Below are 21,712 nucleotides of genomic sequence, written 5' to 3' on the forward strand. Positions count from 1 at the left end.
AACAGGCTAGATGTGGATCAAAAAGGAACTATAGTAATTGCTGTAACCAACAATATTTAACCATAACTGGGCACAGAAGGCCACTTTTGCGTAATCCTCCAAGGCTTCGCAGGATGACAGAATCACTCAGCTACTGACTTGGACCTGGCACTCAACTCCCTGTGGACTCACATACACACACACACACACACACACACACACACACACACACACACACACACACACACACACACACACACACACACACACACACACACACAAGAAAGGATCCTAAGGCAAACCACTAACTGTCTGTCTTTTCCGGACTTGTCAACATGTCTCATTGTATAATATTCACACGGGGGAAAGATTTTCAGATGTGCCTTTCTTTTTCATGTGTGTTATAAATAGTAAAAAAAAAACTGCTAGCAAGAGGCGGCTAACAATGCAGGTAATGGGGATACACTTTATTTCGCCTATAAAGCACAGTAAAAACGTTCCAACCACCGTATTTTTCGGAGTATAAGTCGCACCGGAGTATAAGTCGCACCGGCCGAAAATGCATGATAAAGAAGGAAAAAAACATATATAAGACGCACTGGAGTATAAGTTGCATTTTTTGGGGAAATTTATTTGATAAAACCCAACACCAAGAAGAGACATTTGAAAGGCAATTTAAAATAAATAAAGAATAGTGAAGAACAGGCTGAATAAGTGTACGTTATATGAGGCATAAATAACCAACTGAGAACGTGCCTGGTATGTTAACGTAACATATTATGGTAAGAGTCATTCAAATAACTATAACATATAGAACATGCTATACGTTTACCAAACAATCTGTCACTCCTAATCGCTAAATCTCATGAAATCTTATACGTCTAGTCTCTCACGTGATTGAGCTAAATAATATTATTTGATATTTTACGGTAATGTGTTAATAATTTCACACATAAGTCGCTCCTGAGTATAAGTCGCACCCCCGGCCAAACTATGAAAAAAACTGCGACTTATAGTCCGAAAAATCCGGTACATTTTATATTCATGCTGTAAGTGCGGATGTATTGTAGTAACAGACATATGGTTTATGGTATGAGTTTATCGAACATGGATACAATTACAACATGATACATCACAATTTCCAGTTTCTTTCTATTTTTAACATATTCAAAAAGGAAGAGGAAGATGCAGAGCTTATTTATTCCTACCCCTTTTCTATTACATAGCAATTGCTAACACTTGTGTTAATTCCTGTTCTCAATCTGTTCACAATATACTCCATAAATAATAACATAAAAAAATTAATAAATGAATAATAAATAGTGAAGTAAGTTGTATGTCATACAATGAGATGAATACAAATATAGATAACTTCAGAATGTTTATCATGGTTCTTCTTCTTTGTACTTTGTAAACACTTTGAGTTTGAACAGTTTCTCAAATTGGATCATATTAGTACACTGTTTGATTTCTTTACTTAATCCATTCCATAATTTGATTCCACATATTGATGTACTAAAAGTTTCAAGTGTTGTGCATATTCATGATAATATGTCATATAGACATTACGAAACATTGATTTCACAGAGTGCATAGCATCGCTATTACCGTCAACAAAAACAACTATGACTAATCACGGCTGACCTTGTGAGAGCCAATGACTACTTTCAGGAAAAAAAATAATGATCCACAACCTTATCTTGTTGAGTCTGAACATGTTTATGAGGAGTTACAAGTTTTAGAAGCTGAGTGCTAAGTAGATCCAGCTCTAGTGAAAAACTAAGCATCATTTAGCAGTATTGCTAAGTGCTAAACAGGAAATACCAAAAATGAACTTTCTGTAACAAAACAGTCTTGTACAATGTCTGTATTCACTAGGATGCCAACTTATGGGATAGTTGTATCTTTCAGCACAAGACTAGTGCCCCCTATTTAGATTAATTCAGTATAATCCTCACTCTTCAGGTGAAAAAATGCTGAGAGCAAACAAGCATTTTGTTGTGTCTTCCTAGCGATGTCTTTTGCTTTAAGTTGAATTTCAAAGTTCACCAACTTCCCGGTTTTTGACGACAACCTTCTACAAGTGCGAGGCACTTATAATTTAGCATTAACTTTAACAAATTAAAAGGCGATTCAGCAGCAGCAGCATTAGCAGCTCAGTAACACAGTAACTAGCTTACAAAGCACTGAATTGCTCAATGTGAATTGTAGTCATGTTTAAATATGTCAATATTTCTATGCTTACATACTAAAACTTATGTATTCATGTTTTGGGCAATATTTCCCACAAAGATAAACTTGCGTATGCTTTTTTGGTGCAATTATCCACACGTAAACACATCTGTTAATCCTAACTATACTTGTGCAATAGGGCTATAACATGTAATAATACCATCCCTTTAATTTATATGCAACAATTTAGCACATTTGCACTTTGGCACTATAGCGCTTCTCTAACTGCCTTGAGCACTGTAACTACTATGGTGATTTTTTGCCTGATCTGTCTTGAGCTGAGGTCATACAGCAACTTACTGTTACAGGTGGGGCTCCATTTTTTTGAATTTGTATTATTATATCAGCATGATATAACTTAAGCTGTACATCAAGCAAGAATGGGAAAGAATTCTACCTGAAAACCTTCAAAAATTGGTCTCCTCAGTTCTCAAACGTTTACTGAGTGTTGTTAAAAGGAAAGGCCATGTAACACAGTGGTAAAAATGCCCCTGTGCCAACTTTTTTGCAACGTTTTGCTGCCATTAAATTCTAAGTTAATGATTATTTGCAAAAAAAATTAAATTTCTCAGTTCAAACATTAAATGTTTTGTCTTTGCAGTCTATTCAATTGAATATAAGTTGAAAAGGATTTGCAAATCATTGTATTCTGTTTTTATTTACAATTTGGGACGGTATAGCTCGGTTGGTAGAGCTGCCGTGCCAGCAACTTGAGGGTTGCAGGTTCGATCCCAGCTTCCGCCATCCTAGTCACTTTACCCACCTGCTCCCAGTGCCACCCACACTGGTTTAAATGTAACTTAGATATTGGGTTTCACTATGTAAAGCGCTTTGAGTCACTTGAGAAAAAGCGCTATATAAATGTAATTCACTTCACAATTTACACAAAGTGCCAACTTCACTGGTTTTGGGTTCAGTACAAATTCGGTATTATGTCACAAATTGACCTCCATAAATACAAATGGCATACTTTATTTTTTTCTATGTTACACTAATATACCGCACTGAAATCTTATTTTATTGAGTATGCCATCTTAGCTCTTTAAAAAAAACAGAAAAACATGATTTTTTTACTCCAGACATGGCGCGATCAAGGATTCTGTCATCAAAAAAATATCACGCCCCTCTTCCTCCTCAGCCTATTCAATAACCAAACCTGCTCCAGCTTGGCCTGTGCCAGCGGTGCTCATAGCTCTTCTTCCCAACAGCGTCAATTCTGTTGTCGAGAATGCTAAGGGCCTCTGTGCTGATAAAAATCACATCAACCACTCTCTTCTAAAACAATAACTACTTTCATTGATCTCAGCACATACAGAATTGTTAGCGTTTTTAATTTTGGAAACTGAAATATTTTGTATCAAATTATGCTGACAATTTCATTGAAAATAAATTATTTGTAAAATAATTCAGTGTAAAAAAATCAGTGTATAAAAATTCAGTGAATACAAATGTTGTGTATATAAAAAAAATCAAGTGTAAAAAACTCAGTGTATAAAAATTCAGTGTAAAAAAACCCAATGTATAAATATTTAGTGTAAAAAAAATTCAGTGTTGAAAGATTTGCTGCCTCAAAAAGCAAGACTCGCTCCTGGTAAATTAAGACTGAAGCAATCGATCCGAACTCAGTACCAGTCAATGAGGTGTCAAGTTCAATCAAAACGTGACACAGGTCTTGCAAAACAGCATAAAAAAAGGCAGTTAACTGGTCTACCTTGGCATAATACAAAATAATTAACATTTCAATGTGACCCGCTGGATATTTTCAAACTATAGAAATTATTTCAATGGTTAGAATCTGCACTTTTGAGTGACATACGAAGCTCTGGGAACAAACAGAGTGGGCCAGAGTGGCCGGGGCTTGTTTACAGAGCAAAAAAGCCATAGCGAGTGTCGGACTGAGGCAGAATTCTACAGCAAAGTTCTGCAGAACAGTGACATTATATCGAATATGTGGATGTTTTTTTCCCTTTGCGTTTATGTTTCACCGTGTTTGTTGCATCTTAGTTCTTGCTCGATTATAAAAGATGTCGATCAAGGAGGTGGTCTGCAGGAGCATAACGCACATTCTCAATATCCAGTGTTTTATTGTTTATTGTTAATATTGTAAATCCCACATTCTATATTTTTACGTACATTCTGACTGTAATATAATTCGGAAAAATGACCAAAGTTAATTACGTTTTTGAAAAGGTCTTTTTCGGGTTTTTTGCTGAAAGACACTCGAATGTACATGAACATACAGAATGTGGGATTTAAAATATTAACTATGAACAATAAAACACTGAATATTTAAAATATATGAACGTTGCTCCTCTACTGCAGACCACCTCTTTGATCGACATCTTTTATAATCAAGCAAGAGCCACAAAAGTGCAACAAACACTGCAAAAAATAAAAGCAAACGGATAAATACAGCCACTTATTTGATAAATCACTGTTACTATGGTTACCGTAGTGTGTTGTTCATCTATGAATGATTAAACTTTGTCTTGTGAAAAACGAGCTTATGCTCAAACATTTATTTCTCCCTCTATGAATGCATCCAAACATCTATATATACCTATATATATATATATATATATATATATATATATATATACCTATAACTGTATATATATATATATATATATATATATATATATATATATATATATATATATATATATATATATATATATATATATATATATATATCCCATGTCTTCCTCATTACATTTACCTGAACATCATTATCCAGCAGCAACTACTGGTCACAGTGTGTATCACAGCCAGTTTAGCTGCAAATCATGACAAGTAGAAACCGTATGTCACTCATAATTTAAGTGCAGATTTTTACTATTGGAATCATTTCTATTGTTTGAAAATATCCAGCAGCCCGCATTGACATGTAAATGATGTTGTAATATTCCCAAGGTAGCCCAGTTACCTGCCTTTTTTATGCTGTTTTGCAAGATCTGTGTCACGTGTCTTCAAAGTTAACACCTCATTGGCTGGTTCTGAGACAGGTTCGATTGATTAAGTCTTAATTTACCGGAAGTGAGTCTTGCTTTTTGATGCAGCAAATTTTCCGACGCTGAATTTTTTTACACTGAATTTTTATACACTGCATTTTTTACAAGGGATTTTTTTATACATCGGATTTTTATACGGTGAATTTTTTTTACACTGAATATTTATAGATTGATTTTTTTACACTGAGTTTTTAAGCACGGAATTTGTATACACTGACATTGTCAGCATAATTTGATGTAAAAAAATGCGATTCACAAAATTCACATGCAAAAAATTCAGTTACAAAACTTCAGTGTCAAAAGAATCTTTCATAATAAAGACACAAATTAACCTCAATATAATTTGCATCTACTGTATATGCCAAATATTCTGAATTCTGAATTTATTTCATCCATCCATTCATTTTCAAAATAATCTTACTCATCTCACCTTATGAAATGTAACTTACTTCACCGAGTATTATTTATTTATTTGTATTATGATTACTTATGGAGTATATTGTGAATAAATTGAGAACAGGAAGTGAACAAAAGTGTAAAAGAAAAGGGGTAGGATTAAATAGGCTCTGCTTCTTGCTACTCCTTTTCGAACATGTTGAAAAGAGAAACTGGAAATTGTGATGTATCATGTTGTATGCTTGCATGTTCGAAATAAAAATAAACTCAAACTCAAACTCAAATATAAATAAAACCAATATTTTCATTAGATCACAGGCCTAAGGAAAATATACCTTACCTGTATTAACCATTGTTTTATATTTCATTTTAAGTCAACTCCGTGGTTTTTTTTTTTTCAAACAAGAGTTTATCTAATACCATTGTACCATGTTTCAGTAATCATAGTTAGGGATAATAAGAAAAATATAACTTAATGTTAAAAAAAAATAAAAAAATTCAGCAGTAGCTCTGTGACTTTCATGCTCATTACCACTTCCTGTTCCAATGGAGTAATGAAAAACAACCTTTTAGTATCTGCAGTTTCCACGGTGAATAATTGTATCAGGGCCTCCATTGATCATGACTTTTTATTAAGAGTGAACATACTCTGAATTGATTGGACTAACTCAGATCAGCTGTTCTGCAACCGGAAACTGAGTTTCCAATCTTGGGGTAAGACAACTCAGAGTTCAGGGTTAGGCTCAAAGTTTATTGAACGTTCTTCCCGGAAAGGACCACAGATGATCAAATGTCCAAACGAACACTCAATTGCAAATGTTTAGCTTTGTCATAAAAGTTCTGAAAATTCAATTAAAGCGCGCCACAAAGAAAAACGTCCCTGGACAAAATGGTAATCCTGACATTTAAGATGGAATAACAGATTGGAATTTGGAATCCTCCACCGTGAATGTGATTATCTTTCCACATCTGTGAGCAATAAAGCGAGATGAGCTGCAACACTGAGCTATTTCAGTGCACATGCACACACACGCACGCATCCAGGCAGCTATTCTGCCATGCTGACGTTTCCATTTGGCAATTATCTCATGTGATACCGTTTGCTTTGCAGTTGTAGTAGTGAGAACTGTGCAGTCTAACAACTGTTTTTTTGTGTGTGTCCCTAATGGAAACTAACTGGGGTGTAGGCACTCTGACCCAGAATAAGATTAACTGAATTCCATCTTTAAATATTTGTCAAGATCAAAACTGATTGAAGTGACTTTGATTTATAATAGCAATAATTCTTCCTTTGCTCTCTCATGCTGTACATATCAAATCTCAAAAGCCTCAGTCATTGCACATTGAGCGACTATGATCTCTTTGTCTAACCTTTCTATTTTCATCCAAAGTTGTGCCCTGTTGAAACAACTTGTGGTGCGAGTGGTTTCGGGAGGGGGGGGGGGGGAAGAGAGGCACACTCAGATAGAACTGGCGGCGAGGCAAGGGAGAACTGGCAGCTGTGTGGCACCAACCCGACGTCTCTCTGATCCAGTCCAGACTGTTTGCAACGTCACAGTATGGCGTCCTGCCCTACTTCTCTAAAATACACAACCACAATCCCAAATAGTTTTAAATGGAGCTCTGCGGGGCGCACTTATTTTGGCCCGATTGTAGCTATGTGACTTTTACTGTAAGAACCTAGGAATGAGCAATCCGAGCTTTGGCCTGGAGAGCTGAGCTTTGCCAGACCTCTTCAACCTGACAGCTAATGGAGTCACTTCTCTGAACAAAAGGTGCCCAGATCAATAGTAAGCGTGTTTTTACGCCGTTGCCTTGGTTCTGGCTAGTGACACTTTACTGTGCACAATGTAGCCCTGATTTGATGTGGCAACATAAGCAGTCAGTAAGAAGACTCATGTGGACCTAAGAATGCACCCCACCATTATATGGCCTGTTTAAACAGAGTTTCTGCGGAGGTTTTGTTTCACAGATGGTAAACTGTGATGTAAATGTGTCGCATCAATATGTGCGGTTGTTGCCCTAATACTATGTTCCACTGCCTGAACAAAAGTCCAACAATATTTATGAATCTTAACAAGCTGTGGTCAGCAGAGGGACACAGCCTTACAATTACCAGCTGTATGGTTTTAAGAAAACACAACTTGTCACGTAATCATACTTAAAAACGTTGTAGGAATTTTAATGTAGACGAATTGGGTATAAGTGACCAGAGCTTTTTTTGTGTGGAGGTTGCATGTTCTAACCCAGCCTGAGGGTTCTGGCTTCCTACCAGTCAATACAGTCTATTTAGGTGTAAAAGTTGCCACCGACGTGGTTTTTAACATTATACCCTGTTACCCTGAACAGAGCAAGCTGCATAGCTGGTGGTTTGACGGAGAGAAAAATACCTTTGAAATGTTACTGGATTCGGAGAACAGGATATTAAATAAAGGTTGGGTTGTCTGTTCCATGTTCAGAGGTTCCAAGTTAAAATATCTGATAAGCACCTTCTATGAATGTGTTCATGCTCTTGTGGTGAAGTTTAATTATGTGTACAATAACCTTTTACCCCATCACCAAAGCCTGCAAGAAAAAGTATTGTTCTCTACAGAGCGGGCATAAAAATATTTTTAGAGCCGAACACATTTTCACTCAATTGAAAAACAAAAGTGGGGAACAGGTTAGGGAAGGTGGCTCCTACCTGTGCACCTGTGGGTGTCAGGTATCCTCCACCATCAGCTCACTGTGCACCTGGATTTGTATGTGCGACGTATTTCAAGAGGAGTCATGCTGGCTTGAATCTGTCTCACACTTCAAGGAGCCTCGCGAAACACGTGCAGGTAGAGGTGGATTTCATACATTGTTGACAGAAGGTTGTAATGTGAGAGGGTAAGGCTTTCCCCTTCATTTAACACTAACTTTATCCAAGGGGTCACTGAACATTTGATCAAGTGGTTGGTTAAGAAAGGTCGAGAATATTAATGATTTAACATCAGCGAGCAGGGGCGCCGAAAAGGGGGGGGGGTAAAGGAGACGGATTCTAGGGGCCCATGATGGAGGGGGGACCAGAGAGGCCCCTAATGATGATGAAATTATAATACAGAAAAATTAATGACACTGTGTTGGGGGCCCTGTAAAGATTATTTTCATGGGGCCCAAAATCCCTAGCGGCGCCCCTGTCAGCGAGGCTTCTGTTTACACAAAGCTGATGGGTCACTCAACTCTAAATCACATTTAAATATCAATGCGGCATTCAGAGATTATCACAACAATACTGAAATAAGAACTAGATGTGTAAACAGTGCAGCAATTATGACAAGGACCTTTCTTGACAAGTGTTGGCGACAGAAAAGTTTCTTTTTGCAGTTCGATGATAGTTTAAATGATGCTCGAAAACTTTTTTTTAATCAAATGGCTGTTAGCGATTTAATAACCAATGACCAGTTTGCCTATTTTTCTACTGATGAGAGAACACTTGTTAGACAGAAAATTGTATTTGATTGTGAGTACCGTAATTTGTGGTCTACAAGCAGTTACTATTTTCCCCAGACTTTGAATCCTGCGCTTCATACAATGCCTAATTTATGGATTTTCCCGGGTTCACGAACAGCCAAAATCAGCCACATCACATCTACCCAATTAAATTGCAGAAGGGTTCTCAAGTGAAATTGTTTACAATGAATCAATCGCACTGTGCACTCACCCTCATCTTGGAGAAGACGCGAGCAAAAGCTCACAATCCGCCGAAAGCGATCAACCCAACCATCAAAAAAGGAAATGGCCGTCACACGGAACGTAAATCCACCACCATCACCAATGGGCTATGAACGTCCCCGCCGCCGGGCGCAGAAGAAAAAGGCACAAGCCCAGAAGCAACCAGCTTCCAGACTAAAGTCTGGATGAAGCAACCCTGAGTTGCCTCAAATTTTCAATGTGTACACCTGTGGCTTATAGACGTGTGCGCCTAATATATTTACAAAATAAAATGTGTCCAAATAGGTGGGTGTGATTTGAAAACAGGTACGCTTTATAGCCAGGAAGAATAATTATGACTTGGTTGGATTTTTTCATTCCTTTTCCTTAATAAAATATTGCGTAATGAATTCGGTTCATTCTTTTTGAATAACCCTGTATTGCAAGACAGTTCGAAATACTAGCAAATTCTGAAAAAAAGTGAAGTGAATTATATTTACATAGCGCTTTTCTCTAATGACTCATAATGCTTCACATAGTGAAACCCATAATCTAAGATATATTTAAACCACTGTGAGTGGCACAGGGAGCAAGTGGGTAAAGTATCTTGCCCATAGACACAATGGCAGTGACTAGGATGGCGGAAGTGGGGATTAAACCTAAAACCGTCAAGTTGCTGGCACAGCCGCTCTACCAACCGAGCCAAGAACTGAGCAATAGCTTTGTAATGGTAGAATTTTTAAAGGGGAACATTATCACCAGACCTATGTAAGCATCAATATATACCTTGATGTTGCAGAAAAAAGACCATATATTTTTTTAACCGATTTCCGAACTCTAAATGGGTGAATTTTGGCGAATGAAACGCCTTTCTAATATTCGCTCTCGGAGGGATGACGTCACAACGTGACGTCACATCGGGAAGCAATCCGCCATTTTCTCAAACACCGAGTCAAATCAGCTCTGTTATTTTCCGTTTTTTCGACTGTTTTCCGTACCTTGGAGACATCATGCCTCGTCGGTGTGTTGTCGGAGGGTGTAACAACACGAACAGGGACGGATTCAAGTTGCACCAGTGGCCCAAAGATGCGAAAGTGGCAAGCTTGGACGTTTGTTCCGCACACTTTACCGACGAAAGCGATGCTACGACAGAGATGGCAAGAATGTGTGGATATCCTGCGACACTCAAAGCAGATGCATTTCCAACGATAAAGTCAAAGAAATCTGCCGCCAGACCCCCATTGAATCTGCCGGAGTGTGTGAGCAATTCAGGGACAAAGGACCTCGGTAGCACGGCAAGCAATGGCGGCAGTTAAACCCCCTGGATGTCTTGGCTCACACCAAAGATGATCAAGAGAAGAATATCGACCCTAGCTTCCCTGGCCTGCTGACATGAGGGTATGTCTACAGAATATATTAATTGATGAAAATTGGGCTGTCTGCACTCTCAAAGTGCATGTTGTTGCCAAATGTATTTCATGTGCTGTAAACCTAGTTCATAGTTGTTAAGTTTCCTTTAATGCCAAACAAACACATACCAATCGTTGGTTAGAAGGCGATCGCCGAATTTGTCCTCGCTTTCTCCCGCGTCGCTGGCTGTCGTGTCGTTTTCGTCGGTTTCGCTTGCATACGGTTCAAACCGATATGGCTCAATAGCTTCAGTTTCTTCTTCAATTTCGTTTTCGCTACCTGCCTCCACACTACAACCATCCGTTTCAATACATTTGTAATCTGTTGAATCGCTTAAGCCGCTGAAATCCGAGTCTGAATCCAAGCTAATGTCGCTATAGCTTGCTGTTCTTTCCGCCATCTTTGTTTGTGTTGGCTTCACTATGTGACGTCACAGGAAAATGGACGGGTGTATATAACGATGGTTAAAATCAGGCACTTTGAAGCTTTTTTAGGGATATTGCGTGATGGGTAAAATTTTGAAAAAAACTTCGAAAAATATAATAAGCCACTGGGAACTGATTTTTAATGGTTTTAACCATTCTGAAATTGGGATAATGTTCCCCTTTAATACAGATTTTGTGTTGAATGTAAATATATTTTGCAAGTGTACCCAATGAGCATTTTGCACTTAACATTGAATGTCTACATCACTTAGTTGAAATATTGACACTTTCCTTGCCAACTTTGTCTGCAGCCCCACTCATGTAATCCCTTGTTTCTCATTACTTAATCTTCTCTTCTATTCTCCATTGGAGCTCCAGCAGCCTCTGACAAGGCCCAGTCACTTTCCACACAGAGTGCCCAATCCTGTTTCCCACATCGAAAATCGCCCTTTTCTGACAATATGATTAATGGTTCCATTTACTGACCTACTGTCAGTGGATTGAGTGCTGCATATAATTTAACCACAACCAAGAGGCACCCCATCTCTGGGTCTGCTTCACTGCACAGCTAAAACAGCTGTCATCTCATAGAGGTTGGACTGTCTGTCACTACATCTGGCTAAAGATGAGGAGACCAACAGAATGCAACCCGACTTAAGAACTTTGCAGAAACTCCTCGGTCATGTAGACATGAGTGAAAGCTACACAGCGTTCAAGAGCAGAACAAATGAAGAACTTTCCAAGGATGATAGGAGTAAATACTTCTGGTTTTATGTATTTATTGAAAGAAAGTAGAGTGTTGAGCCAATTTGTAAAAAGTAATAAAATATTTGCTTTTACACATCGAGTTTAACAAACCTCAAATTGATGGAGGCAGCTTATAAATATACAAAGTTGGACTGGTGGAGAGGTGTCAACTGAGTGGTATTGAAAATGTGTCACCATTACAGAATTGGAACATCCAGCATGTTTGATGTGTGTAACAGTAACACTGAACATGGGTGGATTTGACAAACAATAAGGTGCTTTTCCCTTTACATAAACCGTGAAGAGCCGCATGAGTGAGTGAGACGTTTTAAAAAGTGACTACACATAGGATGACCAACTAAGCAATGAGCCATGTTTTGCTGCTAAAATTGAGAATCTGGTTAAAGAAAATAAATACAGTTTACTGATTGGTTGAATAGACATACTATATACATAAAAACTGACTGTTTCACCAATATAATCAAAACATTGCCCATATATAATCAAACCAGGTTATGTATTGTAGAATATGGTAAATGAATATTCTGAATTAATATGGAAAACAGTGTTGGCTATAATATTGCTATATTAACTGATGCAATGCAATAAGAAACAGCTTAAGAGACAGACAGGTTTAAGCCTCTATCAAAGTGCATAATGGTGAAGGGCTTCTTGCAGCACCTGTGGATGGGGAAGACTTCTGGGACAGTTTAATAAAATGGCTCAATCCCAAAACAACACTCTGACTGAACGCATTTTTCCCCATGGAGTCATTCAAACCAACAAGATCCCTCAAGCTCCATGAGGTGAGAGGGGACAAGTCAGGATCGGGAAGGATGGGAAAGCCGGTTTGGAAAGGAGTCCATGAAAACACATGCATCCATACACTACAACACACAGGCATTCTGCTGTCATCACAGTCATACAACAAACCTGGATCTCGAAGCCAACTGAGCCTCAAGTGTCACACACTACTTTTTCTTAGAAAAGGGGAAGTGCAGTCCAATTTTTGCTATCAATAAGAGAAATCTGACAAAAGGAGCAACGTTTGGAGGACATCAAGAAAGTGAGGTCAGGTTGGGTTGGGAGAGTGTTCTCAGCCATTTTAGGCACTTGCAAGGGTTAAAAATCAGCTGGGCCAAAATAAAAACATATCAATCTCGAAATAAATATTTCACAATACTCTGTTTCTGAAGACATACGATTTTTGGGGGAAAAAAGTCAAGTCTTTTTGCAATGGCATAATTGTTTAACTCTATAAATATAATTCATATAGTTTCTCTCTTCCATTCTGTCTTCGACTTCTCCGCTCACACTGGTGCACGGCCATCATCTTCAATATTTATTTAGTCTCACTTGCAGACAAATTGGTCTACGATTTTGGTGCAGCGCTTGCACTTGACATAGCAGCACCAGTGGAACTTGCAGTGGCAGCGCTCCACTAACTGGGCCTTGAACTGGTCATAACCACGACCACAGCACATCAGCTCGCAGCCGTCCATACCCTCCGACGTTTTGTTGCAGAGGCGCCCTACTGTGCCCAGGGAGCCGGTGCTTTGGTTCTGCAGGCAGTAGTCTGGACTGGACTCGATGTACACCAGGTCGTGGCTTGTAGGGGGGTTGAACTTGTTGTTCATCTGCACCAGCTTTCCGCGCGAGTTGAGCTTCATGGCTGCAGCGCTATCGTACTTCTCTTTGAGCGCATCACCCACCTTGCGAAAGTCAGCCAGCTGCAGCCAGCAGGTTTTGAGGCTGCATGAGCCTGACACCCCATGGCACTTGCAGGACACGTGGGCAAGGTCCGACACCGTCTGGGAGAAGTAGAAGCAGAACGAAAATGAAATAACTCAAAAAGCACAGCAGAGAAGTGAAACACAATCTAAATATTTGACAGTGGACACACATCTCTGCACAGCATATTGCTTATGATCTCGCAGTGCACCACTTCCACATCAAGCAACCGATGTTCTTGTGCATTTCTGCACTGCAAAGTGTATAAAACAATCCATGTGGTTGGTCTCTCCGAGAGAGAACCGTCTGGCAACAGATACTGGCTCCATGTTTGCTTTAAGGTGGTTTCAAGATGTTTGGAGTGGAAAAATTAAACCCCAGAACTGTCAAGTGATGCTATCTCCCTGTCACATCTAAAGCCCCACAGGATAGAGCAGACAGAGCTGCTGAATCCGATTGACCGGAGTTGTCTCACTTCCAGCCTGGGCTTTTTAAATCATGTAGAACGCTACAGCCTGTGGTTTTATAGCTCCTGACTTCTAAGGCTCCAAAAGAGCTTTGAATGTGTGTGTGCACTTACCCTTCTTCCAGCCTCGTTATTGTGAAGATTCATCATAAGCCGTGCACTGTCTTGCGAGCCTTTAGGATAGCTCTTCTCCCTCTCACGTGCATCCACAAACTCCTTTGAGAACCTGTAGCCGTAGTTGAGGTTGTCACCGCAGCCACCCCACAGCCAATCTCGTGGCAGGTCTTTGGGGCGAGCGGCGCGGCTGCAACCGCAGCTGGACAGCTCCCCCTCTCTGCAGGCACGGCTCACTGCGTTCACGACCCCTGCCGCACTTATGGCGTAGGTGAAAGCTGTCTCTCGACTGCCTGCGCACAATAAAAAAAAGGCAGATGTCTGAGTTGCGAGCGACAACCTTTAATTAAAAAAAACAAACCCGAATGTTATAATACAGGTAAAATTATTCCACACTGAAAGTGAGCCATTAGCATGTTGAAGGAATTTGCTATTCTTGGGCTATAGCCAGAAAATGGAGAGCGCCCTCCGGTGATAAATACTTCGCCTCACAGTTTTCCCAACTTGAAAGCCACGAGGTCTCTTTCACATTGTCCATCATGACTGACAGATCATGAGTTTATTTCCCATAGCCCCACCCAACCTCTTTATAGCCAACAGTGAAAATAGGCCAAAACAAAATTCACCTATGTAGTTTGGATTTCATTGTTATGAACAATGAACAAAGCCACTAAGAAAGATGAGGACAGAAGTGACAAAAGAAGAAACAGCTGTCAAAAATATGAGGCTGTGTGTTTAAAGATGTGTCTGATACAAAATGAAACTGTACATCTCACAAAGACCTGAGGCCAAACCTTTTGATGAGATCTGTAATGACTGTAGCAGATGGACAGAAAGAAAGAAACAAGAGGGGGAAGAAAGAAATACGAAAAATATGTGTCAGGAAAAAGACATTAAAAAGAGCAAGAGGCACCCAGAGAAACACAAAAATGAAGCATCAAGAAAGACAAGGAGTGGTTTGGGATAAAGAAACCTGCAAGACAGTTTGAGTTATTTCCAGCTGGGATATCCTGGAAGGAGTTAGTCTAAGACAGGAGGAATTATTACTCAAAGTTTTTACCTTTTGTGTTTTTTATTCTTACACTACTGGCCTTATATCAGACTTGCAGACAGACAAAGTGCTTTCTCCTTAACTGTTTTCTCTCCCTTCACCCCCCCCTGAAGCAACCCTGCAAGGCAGAGTGGCTGAAGCAGACCACTCGGGCGCTCAGCTTTAAATCAAATGCAGCATCCTCAGACAGCAGGCAGACAGTCAGAGACAGTCTTGTAGGCCAGCAAGGAGAGCATAGCATGTATGTGTTTCCTCAAGAGGGCAACAATGTTTGGGTGGACTCATCTGTGAGAAAGGAAAGTGAGGGATACAAGTACCATAATAGAGTGACATACACAAATCAATTAGTCAAACACTGACCTGATATGTGATATACTGATATGTATCTATGTAGATAGTCACATTCAAAGTAACAAGACACATGGTATCACAATTCCATGGATGTAAACCAAACCCAGTACCTGGATCATCGATAGACATCCATTGTTCAGCTTTCCCAGAATTTTTTTTATACCAAAGTGCCATGAACTGTGCATTTACCAGAGTAGAAGGAACATAATACGTCTAGATGGTGAGACTGTTGCAAAGTGCTTTAAAAATAAATTTTGGAGCCATAAGCAGCACAAAGTAAATTCCATCCAATAAAAAATGGGCGTCAGCAAAAATATCTGAGATAGACGTTTCAAACCACAGGCTCATAGTGCAAAACCTTTTCGGGAGGTCAAATAAACATAAATGAGAAAATATGGGGCCTTTATTTAAAACGATTGGGTTGAAATTAATTCCTGAAGGCCATATTCAGTATGAAAAATAGACACTATGCCTTAACGTATCCAACAAGATACAGTTAAAACGTGTTACCAAGCTATAAGAGGTTACAATTACATTTTAGGGTGACATGCTGCAGTATCTTACCCATAAACATACAATAATGTACATTCCACTCTCCGTGTCGACAAATCCCTGTCTGGATGGTATCAAAGGTACAAAATACGATCAGACTTTACCACCATGCAGTGAAGCCCGTAGCAGCACCGTTGTCATACTCAGCAGATATTGTCTAGATTTATTACAATCCGTCTGGCAGATTATAATCAATGAATGCTTGACTTTTTTTCCCTGGGGAGAAGGAATGCGTTCAAAGAAAACATTAAGGGGTTGAATCTAAGTGTAGATCGTAAAGTTCTGAAAGCTTAAATGTAAGATCAGAGCATACTGCACTTATGTGAAACCCACACAGCATTCATTCTTAAGATGGTCTTCATCCAATAGGTACATTTCTGCAAAGAGCTGCTCTGGCCAAGCAAAGGCATAATAACTGTAACCAAAGCTATCATTGGCCCTGACATGTCCATTGTGTCTGTTTCAAAACTGAAACAACTTGTATAGTGTTTGTCTTCCTTACCTATTTGCATGACCCTTCCAAAAACAGAGGAGTTGTCTACTGTGCTGCAGTTCCAGCGCCGATGCCTGAACTGATACTGGCATTCTCTGATGCCCGTCTTGGCCCCTTCGCCAATGTACTGCATGTGGTCCTGGTAGAGCTGGCACAGCTTCTTCTGGCCCTGCGAGAGGCCCGCCAGCTGGCTGCACAGAGGCTGAGCCCCAATAATGTAGGCCTCCGGGATCAGAAGCGGGTTCATGGCTAAAGACCTGAGGGTGGAGACAGTGCAGGTGTTTTCAATCACAAGCCAAAGTCAGCGTTCAGGAAAAAATATATAAATTAAAAATGTATTCATTTTCAGTCTCTCAGACATGGAGCAACACATTGCTTTGAACAGCCCTAAATCTTGATGACATTACACTGAAACGTTATGTGCTCGCTAGGGCTAAACACACAAAAAGAGGTGCACGGTAGGAAAGGAGGATATGAGGAAGCGCAATTAGAAGTCAAAAACTTTTTTTTTGTCCTATGACAGTTTAAAATAAATAAATACTCGAGTCTTCGAATTAATGAGCTGGGAGAAGTTCAACTAAAGTGTCAATGTCCCATGACGGAGTGTTTCTTTTTTACAGCTTTTGGGTGCCTCAAGAGGCGATATAGCTGATATTTTGGTACAAAATGGGTTAGAAAAAGTAAAACGTAACAATAAATTTAAAGAATATCTTTAATTTCCTACTACTAAAATTCTGCAACATTGCATGCCAGCACACCACCATCATCTTTTATGTTGGCTCAGGGGTTTTACTTTTTTTTTTTTCCTGAATAGCTGATCACACCAGCTCCGGCCTTGAAGTTAAAACTGTACCCAATATGTCAGCCATTTTTCCACAGCACTAGAAATAATGATTCAAAGAGAGAGACTTATAGGAGATAGCAGCTCTGCGTCGAGCATCTGGTTCGAGGCCACAGGACAATTAGAGAAGCCCATCCGAGAGCCCCACGAGAGAGACAATTAGCCTCGAGTGAAACCTGATCGACTGGGGGAACTGCAATGGAACGTACACAGCAGGAAAATAATCTACATAGACACTATGCAGACACGCTGCCCCCTAAATCATTTACACCTGTATGTTCTCTCAAAGCGGAAACTCAAAGACGGTTTTTGCGGCGTACTTAGCATGCAAGTGCCTGTGATCCAACTCCATTAAACTTTTAATCTAAATACGTATGCATCAACAAATTACATAAACTGTAATTGTATGATCTTTACTCACAGTCACATTGTTTTTTTGTCAGTAAATTAAAGCAAATTGAAATGAAATCTTCGGTGTGAGCACAATTGAATCTAAAGTAGAGAATTATGTAAAAGTGGACATTTAGACAAAAATCTGAAGAAGGATTCTATTGACAGTAGCAAACAAGGTTTGCTTCTCTGAAAGCACATGTTGGTGGTTTCAAAAGCTAAAATACTGTATATGGCACATTTTTCTTTAATGGCAGTAGGAAGTGTGTGTCAAAAGCACACACAGTATACACAGTATGGGAACATGCAGTAAACTCAGTTTTTTCATAATATTCTTTTTTTTTTTTTGGCAAAAAGTGAACAAAGAAACCAGGGGAGAAAACATTTATTTTTGAAAGAATAACGTGCAGTCAGCATGTATATTTCATGTGGTATAACTGAAGCTATTAGAACTTTAAAAAAAAACACACAAAAATACAGTATTAAAAATAAAGCAGTGATGTTGACTCCCCAATGTGACATGTCAAATTACACAGAAAAACACACACATAAAAAAAGTAAAACATGGTAAATACATACCACCATGAGTTGGCCTCCACCACCACCTGCATTATGAGTGTGAGGAGTGTGAGCGCAAAGACGCAGTGTCTGGAGTCCAGTACGCTGCCTACGGGCCAGCGGACCGGCCGATACACACAGCCCAATCCCAGTTTCATTGTGATGCCAAACTGGGGGGATAACAAAGAAGCATATCACAATGTTTTGTTTTAATATACACGCTTAGTTGGGCATGCTGAAGAAAATATAAAATATTTTCAGCTGACTGCACACACACACTGATCTGTGTAAATGTGTGTAAGTGCGTGTGTGTGTGTGCGTGTGTGTGTGTGTGTGTGTGTGTGTGTGTGTGTGTGTGTGTGCTGGCTTTTCACAGCCTGTGAGAGTGTGAATCACACACGATGGACGTGCAGCCGGCTCAGGAAAATGACCATGAAACCTCAGCTGGAGCAATCCTGACAATTTATTTTACTCAAAAAAAGACTTGAGAGACTTTTATTTGATTGCACATGCATCATAGAAAACATTTGAACACATGTTTTCAGAGGGAAAGAGCTGTTTTTTTATTTATTTTTTTATAAAATAAATATGTTTAGAATGTGCTTTTAGATTTTATTTTCAAGATGTAGTTATTTAACTAAAGAAGTCAGAATTTTTTTTCTTCCTATTAATTTCTAGGAAAATAGTGATGCACAGTCCAAGTCAAATACAATTATTTATCACACTAATTAAAGTGAGGACAACAAGTATTAAATAACACTAATTGAATCAAATCTTCATATACAGTTTGCATGTCGAAAAAGGTGCAAGAGTTAGTTTATTGCGAAGCGAACTTTCCACGGTTGCCAGACTCACGTGCAAGTCCATCATACAGGCCGCACTATTGTTAACTTGAATCTAAATTTACATTCAAATGTACACCTAATTAACATTTAAATGCATATTAAAGCAGGCGCGCAACTCACAAGGAAGATTCCCCATAGCGCAAAGCCACAGGTGCATGCAATTATATTTTCATCCAATCCAATTACTTCTTTTCGCAGACTGTTTAAATTTGAATTATTACTCACACAATTATTTATTCTTTTACGTGACACTTGGTGTATTGCATGGCAGAGTGCAGAATGCGGGGTGGGGGCCCGTTAAGGCTCCTTCTCCCGACGACCCCTAGAAAGTGCTGGTTGACCCAATGGCTGATATTATAAAACATAACAAGCTCGTTTGTGCTGATAAAAGTGGTGCTGGATGCAACACATTTCCGGTGGGAATAAATGAGCAGACAGTGGTCAACATTTTAGACGAAATGTAAGTTAAATACATTTATGATCATTCATTTCGGTGCCACGACGTGGAGTTTTTCCCCTCATACAGTTATGTATTTACTCATCTAAGTCCAACGCAGTCATTCCAAATGACTTGTTATGCAGACAATATATTATACTAAATCAAAACTGTTTTGTGTTTTATTTAAACGGCGTTAAGTGCGTATTTTTCTTTATTTTATTTTGTCTTCCTTATGGTCAAACCAGGAGAGGGAGCCAGGCACTATGAGTTGATGGGGAGAACTAAATGCCTTTACATGCATAATAAATTAAACCCCTAAATGTAACAGGAGCGCCTAATTTTTAGTCAATCGTTTTGATTAAAGATAGCACATTTCATACATTTTTTTCCATTTTTAAATAAAACCTGCAGCAATTTGGAAATTCTCACCAAAGAACTGGAAGATGTAATCCACTTTCTGCAGAAGATGTCCAAGCAATAATTCCACTATTTATATCCCAATATGATGGAAACGTAGGTTTATGTTGTCAGTTTTTTCAGGTTTGGCGTCTTGGTGGGGAAAAAAAAATAAAAATAATAATAATAGAAAATAAATAGAAGTGGATGCGCTGATCCGTGCGTCAAACCACTTGAATAAAAAGGAGCGTTTTACGTGACTTCGCAAGCTGCCAGTGCGTGGAATGTAGAAATGTCATCAAGTGTCACTCTGAACTCAGCCGTTTGTGTTTGAAGTGCATCCAAAAGAAACCATTAATCCCAGCCGCGCGCACGCTCAGGTCATTGTACCGGCAAAAAGATCCACACGTCGATCCGCTCCAAGGTCGATAACTGAACTCCCATTCTGCTGTGGAGGCGCGATGGCGAGCCCGAAGTCATCCGCCTTTCATGAGACCGAGGCTCGGCTCCGACACGACTCCTCCGAAACACAAACAAAAGGTCCAAACGGCGCGACTTTACACGTGGGGCAGAAAAAAGAAAAGGAAAAGAGAATATATTCTGCCGAGGTTCCCGAGTGTGTGTCGTCCTCCCACGCTGCGTGTGCGTGCGCGGTTTGCACTTCCCTCTCTTCCATTGACGCCCTCTCTGCTCTCTCACCTGCTGCCCAGGCCTCCTCCCACAATGCACTGGGGATGAGCAAGCTGTCACACTGCGCATGCGCGCTCTCGCCAGCATTTAAGGCCCTGAGTGAAAAGAAGCATGGGTGGAACAGTCTGTAACAAACCAAGCGTGTCTATTACCTAAAATAAACTTAAAAAAAAAAAAAAAAAGCACCCCGGGCTATTGCTTTATCCATACCAAGGCAGAACGAGGATGTTTTCCCCTCAGCAGATCGAGTTACGTTCCGCTAAAATGCTACATTGTGCTTTTATAGGCAGCTTTCATCACCTATGGGGCCTTTCGCCAGCCTCTACTGTAATTACTGCATCGACCCCAATACAAAACGACTCTTAATATAAGACAGCTCTTCATTTTCAAGACATGTTTTTAAAACAGATTTTAAAAAATAGTAATTTTGAAATTGTGTTTTCAATATCAGTTCAGTCATATTTTATTAATCATATTTCTAAAATGCCAGTAGGGGCAGTGGTGAGCCGTCAGGGCCAGCAAGGCCTTCTCTGCTGGCCTAACATAACCAGAAATCATGATCATAATTAAAGATAAAAGTAATTTTTTATTTACTTTCCCTAAATATCTAAAATTATTCATATTATCTTCATGTCATATAGTGCTCCTTACAGTGCTGTTGTTTTTAGGTTATAGAGATTTTATCCAATCAGAATTCAGCGAGCTAATTTGGACAACCAGGTATGGTGAAGATAAGGTACTTTTAAAAAAAAATTAATAAAATAAGATAAATAAATTAAAAACATTTTCTTTAATAAAAAAGAAAGTAAAACAATATAAAAACAGCTACATAGAAACTAGTAATTAATGAAAATTAGTCAAATTAACTGTTAAAGGTTAGTACTATTAGTGGACCAGCAGCACGCACAATCATGTGTGCT

General features: G+C 39.3%; 1 protein-coding gene across 1 annotated transcript; it reads right to left on the reverse strand.

Annotated features, from left to right (window-relative positions):
* Nucleotides 1-11,890: 11,890 nt before the first annotated feature.
* Nucleotides 11,891-20,775, reverse strand: wnt5a (wingless-type MMTV integration site family, member 5a). The gene is made up of 5 exons (XM_061980220.1): nucleotides 20,136-20,775; nucleotides 18,444-18,592; nucleotides 16,643-16,890; nucleotides 14,187-14,479; nucleotides 11,891-13,686 (listed from the first exon to the last, which is right to left on the reverse strand). Exons 2-5 carry the CDS (start codon nucleotides 18,578-18,580, stop codon nucleotides 13,228-13,230), a joined length of 1,137 nt encoding a protein of 378 aa, XP_061836204.1. The 5' UTR covers nucleotides 18,581-18,592; nucleotides 20,136-20,775; the 3' UTR covers nucleotides 11,891-13,227.
* Between the last annotated feature and the right edge of the window lie 937 nt (nucleotides 20,776-21,712).

The sequence above is a fragment of the Nerophis lumbriciformis genome, linkage group LG01 (assembly GCF_033978685.3).
Source record: "Nerophis lumbriciformis linkage group LG01, RoL_Nlum_v2.1, whole genome shotgun sequence".
NCBI lineage: Eukaryota > Metazoa > Chordata > Actinopteri > Syngnathiformes > Syngnathidae > Nerophis > Nerophis lumbriciformis.

Excerpts from the sequence above, each read along its gene's own strand:
- wnt5a (XM_061980220.1), bottom strand. The coding sequence starts at position 18,580 with ATGAAACTGGGATTGGGCTGTGTGTATCGGCCGGTCCGCTGGCCCGTA. Across the intron at positions 14,480-16,642 it reads TGGAAGGGTCATGCAAATAG|GCAGTCGAGAGACAGCTTTC; the intron begins GTAAGGAAGACA and ends TATTGTGCGCAG. Across the intron at positions 13,687-14,186 it reads ATAACGAGGCTGGAAGAAGG|ACGGTGTCGGACCTTGCCCA; the intron begins GTAAGTGCACAC and ends TACTTCTCCCAG.